Source organism: Ictalurus punctatus, chromosome 17 (genome assembly GCF_001660625.3).
Source record: "Ictalurus punctatus breed USDA103 chromosome 17, Coco_2.0, whole genome shotgun sequence".
NCBI classification, from domain to species: domain Eukaryota; kingdom Metazoa; phylum Chordata; class Actinopteri; order Siluriformes; family Ictaluridae; genus Ictalurus; species Ictalurus punctatus.
In genome coordinates this window covers 816,282-825,527 of record NC_030432.2, presented here as the reverse complement: position 1 = coordinate 825,527, position 9,246 = coordinate 816,282, and the positions used below count along the sequence as shown (strand labels likewise).

The following is a 9,246-nucleotide window of genomic DNA, read 5'->3' as shown; positions in this document are numbered from 1 at the left end:
TGTGTGAGTGAGTGGGTGAGTGAGTGTATGGGTAAGAGTGTGAGTGGGTGAGTGAGTGGGTGAGTGAGTGGGTGAGTGAGTGGGCGAGTGAGTGAGCGTGTGAGTAAGCGTGTGAGTGAGCGGGTGAGTGAATGTGTGAGTGAGCGTGTGAGTGAGCGTGTGAGTGAGCGGGTGAGTGAGTGGGTGAATTAGTGGGTGAGTGAGTGTGTGGGTGAGTGAGTGGGTGAGTGAGTGGGTGAGTGTGTGGGTGAGTGAGTGGGTGAGTGAGTGAGCGGGTGAGTGAGTGTGTGGGTGAGTGTGTGAGTGAGTGTGTGAGTGAGCGGGTGAGTGAATGTGTGAGTGAGCATGTGAGTGAGTGTGTGAGTGTGTGGGTGAGTGAGTGGATGAGTGTGTGAGTGAGTGAGTGTATGGGTAAGTGTGTGAGTGGGTGAGTGAGCGGGTGAGCGGGTGAGTGAGTGAGTGTGTGAGTGGTTGGGTGAGTGAGTGAGTGTGTGAGTCGGTGGGTGAGTGAGCGGGTGAGTGGGTGAGTGAGTGAGTGTGTGAGTGGGTGGGTGAGTGAGTGAGTGTGTGAGTCGGTGGGTGAGTGAGCGGGTGAGTGGGTGAGTGAGCGGGTGAGCGGGTGGGTGAGTGAGCGGGGGAGTGGGTGAGTGAGTGAGTGTATGAGTGGTTGGGTGAGTGAGTGAGTGTGTGAGTGGGTGGGTGAGTGAGCGGGTGAGTGGGTGAGTAAGCGGGTGAGTGGGTGGGTGAGCGGGTGAGTGGGTGGGTGAGCGGGTGAGTAAGCGGTGAGTGAGTGAGCGGGTGAGTGGGTGGGTGAGCGGGTGAGTAAGCGGTGAGTGAGTGAGCGGGTGAGTGGGTGAGTAAGCGGGTGAGTGGGTGAGTGAGCGGGTGAGTGGGTGAGTGAGTGGGTGAGTGAGTGGGTGAGTGGGCGAGTGAGCGGGTGATTGGGCGAGTGAGCGGGTGAGTGGGTGGGTGAGCGGGTGAGTGGGTGGGTGAGCAGGTGAGTGGGTGGGTGAGTGAGCGGGTGGGTGAGCGGGTGAGTGGGTGAGTGAGCGGGTGAGTGGGTGGGTGAGCGGGTGAGTGGGTGGGTGAGCAGGTGAGTGGGTGGGTGAGTAAGCGGGTGAGTGGGTGGGTGAGTGAGCGGGTGAGTGGGTGGGTGAGCGGGTGAGTGGGTGGGTGAGTGAGCAGGTGAGTGGGTGGGTGAGCGGGTGAGTGGGTGGGTGAGCAGGTGAGCGGGTGAGCGGGTGAGTGGGTGGGTGAGTGAGCAGGTGAGTGAGCGGGTGAGCGGGTGAGTGGGTGGGTGAGCGGGTGAGTGGGTGAGAGAGCGGGTGAGTGGGTGGGTGAGTGGGTAATTAGCAAGCAGCGCTTATCATGTTAATTAGCTCCAAATTGTGTTCATGTGCTTCAAACTGTAGCTGTAACTATATATATATACAGTGAGGGAAAAAAGTATTTGATCCCCTGCTTATTTTGTACGTTTGCCCACTGACAAAGAAATGATCGTTCTATAATTTTAATGGTGGATTTATTTGAACAGTGAGAGACAGAATAACAACAAAAAAATCCAGAAAAACGCACGTCAAAAATGTTATAAATTGATTTGCATTTTAATGAGGGAAATAAGTATTTGACCCCTCTGCAAAACATGACTTAGTACTTGGTGGAAAAACCCTTGTTGGCAATCACAGAGGTCAGACGTTTCTTGTAGTTGGCCACCAGGTTTGCACACATCTCAGGAGGGATTTTGTCCCACTCCTCTTTGCAGATCTTCTCCAAGTCATTAAGGTTTCGAGGCTGACGTTTGGCAACTCGAACCTTCAGCTCCCTCCACAGATTTTCTATGGGATTTAGGTCTGGAGACTGCCTAGGCCACTCCAGGACCTTAATGTGCTTCTTCTTGAGCCACTCCTTTGTTGCCTTGGCCGTGGGTTTTGGGTCATCGTCATGCTGGAATACCCATCCACGACCCATTTTCAATGCCCTGGCTGAGGGAAGGAGGTTTTCACCCAAGATTTGACGGTACATGGCCCCGTCCATCGTCCCTTTGATGCGGTGAAGTTGTCCTGTCCCCTTAGCAGAAAAAAAACCCCAAAGCATAATGTTTCCACCTCCATGTTTGACGGTGGGGATGGTGTTCCAGGGGTCATAGGCAGCATTCCTCCTCCTCCAAACACGGCGAGTTGAGTTGATGCCAAAGAGCTCCATTTTGGTCTCATCTGATCTCAACACTTTCACCCAGTTGTCCTCTGAATCATTCAGATGTTCATTGGCAGACTTCAGACGGGCATGTATATGTGCTTTCTTGAGCAGCGGACCTTGCGGGCGCTGCAGGATTTCAGTCCTTCACGGCGTAGTGTGTTACCAATTGTTTTTTTGGTGACTATGGTCCCAGCTGCCTTGAGATCATTGACAAGATCCTCCCGTGTAGTTCTGGGCTGATTCCTCACTGTTCTCATGATCGATGCAACTCCACGAGGTGAGATCTTGCATGGAGCCCCAGGCCGAGGGAGATTGACAGTTCTTTTGTGCTTCTTCCATTTGCGAATAATCGCACCAACTGTTGTCACCTTCTCACCAAGCTGCTTGGCAATGGTCTTGTAGCCCATTCCAGACTTGTGTAGGTCTACAGTCTTGTCCCTGACATCCTTGGAGAGCTCTTTGGTCTTGGCCATGGTGGAGAGTTTGGAATCTGAATGATTGATTGCTTCTGTGGACAGGTGTCTTTTATACAGGTAACAAACTGATATTAGGAGAACTCCCTTTAAGAGTGTGCTCCTAATCTCAGCTCGTTACCTGTATAAAAGACACCTGGGAACCAGAAATCTTTCTGATTGAGAGGGGGTCAAATACTTATTTCCCTCATTAAAATGCAAATTAATTTATAACATTTTTGACGTGCGTTTTTCTGGATTTTCTTGTTGTTATTCTGTCTCTCACTGTTCAAATACAACTACCATTAAAATTATAGACTGATCATTTCTTTGTCAGTGGGCAAACGTACAAAATCAGCAGGGGATCAAATACTTTTTTCCCCCACTGTATATATAGTTCATTTACATTTGGTCTTATGTTTATGTATATACACTTTTATTATTCAGTCAATCAGTTATATTTTGTGTGAGTATATTCTATATTTGATTATTATTTGTGTTTACTTGTTTGTTTAAATTTGTGGGTTTACTTATTTGTTTGTTTCTTTTCCATGACAAAACGCATTTGTTTTGCTTCCAAACAAATTGAACATTGAGAAACGAAATGATGCACTTTGTGTTTTTTATTTTTATTTTATTTCATTCATTAGTGTTTATTCTTATGTATAATTCATATTGTAATCATAGTTTAAAGTAGATTACATCAAAAACATTTAATATTCATATACATATATTTGTTTCATTATTTGTTTTGCAATTTGTATTATTTATTTGTGTTGTTGGTTTATAAAATGGTTTTATTATGTTTGTTTGTTTAAACGTTTGGGTTTTATTATTTATTTGTTTGTTTTCCATGACAAAGCACACTTTTCTCATTTTTTTTTTCCCTCAGACAAAACTGCCACCGAGGAACGCTATGGCCTACATATCATACATATTATTTAAAATAGTTTAAAATATTCTATGTAAAATGTTGTATATAATATATAAGTAAAAAATAAGCATAAAGTATACGTAACAATATAGTATAAAGCATATGTAAAACGAAAGTTATTTATTAATTATTTACATTTTGTGTTGTTTATTTGTTCTCTTTTTATTTGTTTATTTGTATTTGTTTGATTAATATTTTTTGTTCTTTGTTTCTTTTTTCATGGCAAACCATGTATTTGTTTGTTTACATCTGTTATATCCATCCATCCATCCATCTTCTATACCACTTACTCCTCTTCAGGGTCACAGGGAGCCTGGAGTCAATCCCAGGGAGCATGGGGCACAAGGCGGGGTACACCCTGGACAGGGAGCCAGTCCATCACAGGGCACAATCACACACACATTCACACACTACGGACACTTTAGACACACCAATCAGTCTACCATGCATGTGTTTGGACTGGGGGAGGAAACCGGAGTACCCGGAGGAAACCCCCGCAGCACGTGGAGAACATGCAAACTCCGCACACACAGGGACACGGTGGGAATCGAACCCCCGGCCCTGGAGGTGTGAGGCGAACGTGCTAACCACTAAGCCACCTTACCTTATTTACTTATTTATTTATTTGTTCAAGGCAAACAATGTATTGGTTTGTTTACATTTATCATTTGTTTTATTATTTATTTATTTTATTTGTCCAAGGCAAACCAACTATTTGTTTATTTACATTTTCCATCTGTTTTAATGTTTATTTCTTTGTTCAAGGCAAACCATGTATATTTTTGTTTACATTTTCCAGTTGTTTCATTATTTATTGGTTTATTTCATTAATTTTTTTTCTTGGCAAACCAAATATTTGTTTGTTTACATTTTCCATTTGTTTTATTTATGTATTTATTTTGTTCATGGCAAACCACACTTTTGTCATTTTTACTTTCAATCAAAATTGACACTCAGGAATGTTTTTTATTACTGTTTCTCACGTCAATCCAATCTTTCACATCCAACACACACACACACACACACATTGAAATTCCACACGAGTTAAGTGGTCCAAACTTTAATAAACTAAATCAGAAGGAGGATGTGACGACGCAGATTTTTAATGTAAAAATTGCCAGCCATCACCCAGAACGCTGTGTAAAAAGTCACGTCACCTATGACTTTACATATTTGGAACACATACAGAGATAGTTTGGAATATATTCATATATGTATTTTGCATTTGCAGATTTTTTTGGGGGGTTTTTTTTGTTGCTTTTTTGTTTTAATCTAGACCAGCCAGATACAAGACCGATGACGATCGTACAGTCATTTCTCTGATTTTCATCATAACGTAATCCATCCTGGCCGAAAGAGTCCTCGTAAAATTCCCAGGCTCCGATTTTTTTTTCTAATGAATGCAATCTGTATTTGTATGAATTATTCATATTCTTTAGTTTTTAAAAAAAAAAAAAATCATCTGTGTCGTATAGACTGGTCCGATGCTTGTCCGATGCTCTGTTTCTCGTGTCTTCTGTGCATTAAGTCGATTAAAACGATCGGACACCCGTGAGCGTCGTGACTCTAGACTCTCGTGTTTGCATGTTTATCGTTCGTCATCGTGATCATCGTCGTCGCCGTATTTGTTGATGAAATATTACAAAGAAAACAGAGCGGTCACATATCCACCAACCTCTCGCCGTAGCATCACGGTAGAAAAATAGCCGTTAAACAAAAGGATGGAGAGTGGATGGACACATAGCAGCACATCTTCCGTTGGTACACGTTCAGGAATAAGGCACCGCTGCATTATGGGAAAGGGCGTGGCAAACATTTCTTTCTCTTTATCACCATCTCTCTCTGTCTCTCTCTCTCTCTCTCTCTCTCTCTTTGTGTCAGAAGCAGAACGGAGCCAGACTGTGCTTTCAAATAAACCAGTGAACATGGACAACACAGGACACATGAGGATAAAAAAATCCCTGTGTGTGTGTGTGTGTGTGTGTGTGTGTGTGTGTGTGTGCTTATACCAGGAGCCCAAAACATGAAACTTTATTTCCATCAGTTATCGAAAAACTTTTTTTTTTTAATCGTGAAAATGCCAATAACATCAAATTATCAACCTGAACTTGGTCTCAAATGTGCGTATTTAATCCAAATAGTATCATGTGACGCTCCCCAAATTTTTTTTTTTGTTTCTGACGTGACCTCTTTTTTATCGCTTCTAGAGCAACATCTGATGTCATCGGACCTGCCAACCTTCATCCGTTTTGCGTCGGAGCGGCGCATTTTAACATCTAAATACTTACAGATCGTAAGTGTCGCAAACTCTCCGATATTAACTCACCCACTTGAAACCCCGCCCCTTTCCCCTTTCCATCTCACAATTGTAATGTTTCATCTCGACTCATTTTACTTTTAGATAGATTAGACCTACAACACAACGTCAACTCTGACATTTCACTGGAATTTGAATGGGAGAGATCATTACAAAAGTAAAAACACTGTTTACGCTCCTGCATTTTGAGCAGATCAACAGTAAAAATGTCGGCCGTGTGGAAACATTTCACGGTTTCTATGAAGGATCTAACTCTTTTACAGGTTACTGAGGTTTTTTAAAAAAAAAATTTTATCCCTCAGCCTATGGGACTTTGCATTATTCCTCTTCATGATTGACAGGTCTGTTTCATCATGCACACCTCTGAATCCTCCCACTCCCGAGCAACTTAAAAATCCCCTCCAGATCCACCAATCCCAGTCCAGAACATTCCAGAATTTACTTGATGAAAAAACGAAAACGTGCTGTGAATATCGACCATGTGGCCGCTGTAGCGTCCGAGGATCTGACCGGAGCATTGGAAATCCACAAATGCTAACTGTACCATTACTGTTAGTGATGTGAATTGGGCGGGGCAAGTGATGCGACAATGTTTAGCAACGTGTAACACGATGGTGATGGGGTATATTGTCTGTCCCCCCAACTGTGAAAGATTTTTTTTGTTCCAAATATTCAATCTTACTCCGAGATCCTGAGCCGGTTGGTGAGACTCACTTTACTGCAAGGTTACTAGGTTACTCTGACACTAGGAGACAGTGATGTACGGATATACGGATGCGTTTTATACACAAGTGTGTTCTTACGGAATTGTTATTTTTAGTGGATGCATGTGGGATTTGTGGTCAAATGTGTAGTATTAGTATCCATTTTCGAGCTAGCTTGTGTGGATATCACTCTGAAACCATGGCAACTAGAAAGAAAGTAAACATAGTAAACATAGTCCTACAAGATACCAGTGTAGAGGGATTTGACTGACAAGGTGAAAAATGGCCATGTGTCCAGAGCGCACTTGGAGGGAATTTTCAAGTGGCTCAGGAATAAAAGGCACACACAAATGACATGAAACTGAACTGGTGTTGCAGAAGGGTTATACTCTGTACGAGAGGTGTGTACTGGGACTGATCCTACAGGACCCAACAAAAAAAGTCATGGCAACGGGCAGTTTTTCTTTGTTGATTGCAGTCAGATATGCAGTTGGTTACATTTCTTAACATGAGTGTTTACAATGCATGACAGATTTAGTGCTTTCATTAACCCCATCATGAGTAACTGCTCTTTCCTGGTCAAGGTCACGGAAGCTGTCAGGAATGTCTGTGGGAGTGGGCAGGAATGGGAGTATAAAAAGTAGCCCTGCACTCGCCTCCTGTCTTAGTCTCGTCTGGAATTATATTCGTGAATTAGTGAACACTAATAAACGATATTAGTGATCTTGTTTGAGAAATTTAGCAAAATCGAATTCACCTGTGATAACTGATGAAATAAAGATAGTTGCTAGGAGTGAAATTGAGTTTGGGACCCCACAGTGTATGTGTTTGTTCACACTGTGCTCTCGAGCATCCACTCAGTGCTGCTGCTGAATGTGATGCGGCGTTCAGTCGGAGGTGAGACATCGAGCTGCGAGCTGGATTTGTGGCGGCGGGCACGGGCCCGTCTCGGGTAGCTGTGGCTCTGGAAGAGCGTGTAGTCCCCATCAAAGGAGAAGCGGTGCCTCGCCCTCGCCAGCTCACCGGGCAGCAACCCAATGGCCACTGGTGTCCGCTTCCTGTCCCTGTCACTTGTGCTGGTGCCCATGGGGCAAAGTGACATGGTGGAGCCTGTCAGGCTGCTGTCCGTCTGGGCATCGTCTGAAGGCGGGGCTCCTAAACTTGCCCTGCGGGATGGTGGAATGGGTGGAGCAGGTACAAGAGCCAAACCCGCCACCTCTGAGTTAACCGGAGGTGTCAGTGCCTTCGCTTCCCCCTGAGTCTCATTCTCAAGGCTAAGTAGCGCAATAGCATGGCAATCTGTACCAACCGGAGACTCGCGCACATGCTCCTGTTTCTTGGCGCGGACCGACTGGTGGATGCTTCCAGACGTTCCACCTTTGACCTTGGAGGAATCGGCCGTGCCATAGGCCTTGTATCGGATCATCAGGATGACGATGAAGACGAGCACAGAGGCCACGATGACGCCACCGATGATGATGATCATGGTGCCACCCAGGAACTGCGCTTGAGCAAACTGGCACTGTCCGGTCTCAGGCGCGGTACGAAAGTGGACACAGCCCACCACACGTGTGGCAGTGAGGGACGTGATGCCATCATCGTACACGGCAAGGACACACAGCTCGTATTCACGTCCTGCCGCCAGGTCGTTGATCCGGAATGTCTTGCTCTCGGAGGGAATCATCCTAGAGTGATGGAGAAAGACAGACAGAAGAAGTGAAGACAGAAAGTTGGATTAGGACCAAATTCTGATCATAATCTGGTTAGAAATGTATACTAATAAGTAAAGTTTTCGGCTGCTCTACCAATCTCCAAAGTTCTGTATTCTGGTTGTGCTCAAAAGGCCTCTGTTCCCAGTGATTCATGGTTTTCTGAAACTGAATCTCTATAGAATATATATTGTAGAATATATAGCATGACTGATGTCCTGGTGATTAGGGGGCAGAAGCTATACGTGGGGATCATATATTATCCGCAAGAACAAAGGAGCATGTTCTATGGTAGATATAAGAAAAAATTTGAGCTAGTTTGTACAACAATTGTAATGAATGGTTAACGTTCGGGGGAAGAGGCAGGGGCAGACTTTGTTCTCACTCTCATTTGGTAGAAATGCTACAAATTTTGCACAGGAGGAGTATTTCATGTCTGGACTAGTGATAACCTGATGAGTATTACATTGAGGCAGATACCGGCCTGCTGTCAAATCAGATTTTATATATTTTCCAATCGGATCCATTCATGTTAGCTCTTTATACTGGTTAGGGTCATGTTGGATCCAGGAATGTAGAGTCATGTTGGATTTAGCATAACCAGTCCATGTTTTTGGTGGTGGGAGGAAACCAGAGGACCCACAAGGAAACCTTTGTAACTCCACGCTGGCAGAAACCCAAGCTCAGGAATGAATAGAGATATTCTGAGATGGCAGTGGAATGTGCTGAACCACCAGACTCGGTTATAAATTAGAATCTTAAATTAGAAATCATATTTGTCTTTTTGCCAATGTGTAAACACCAGCTCCATGCAAATAAAAGCTCGCACTTGCGTTCGACTCTATGTAGGCTGCTACAGTGTCCTCCTACATGGTTTGGCATTACTTCAAGTCAGTGAGATTTCTCCTACACAGTCTCGGCCACACTTTTCTTA

The 9,246-nt window shown here is 44.3% G+C and overlaps 1 protein-coding gene across 3 annotated transcripts in view; it reads right to left on the bottom strand.

Moving 5' to 3' along the window:
- Positions 1 to 4,626: 4,626 nt before the first annotated feature.
- The window catches only part of lrfn1 (leucine rich repeat and fibronectin type III domain containing 1), a 141,395-nt gene continuing 136,775 nt past the window's right edge, over positions 4,627 to 9,246 (bottom strand). For all 3 annotated transcript variants that reach the window (XM_017490191.3, XM_017490192.3, XM_053687466.1), the window contains one exon: positions 4,627 to 8,288. In XM_017490191.3, coding sequence (XP_017345680.1) covers positions 7,436 to 8,288 — 853 coding nt within the window. In that variant the 3' untranslated portion in view covers positions 4,627 to 7,435. The remainder of the gene's footprint in view (positions 8,289 to 9,246) is intronic.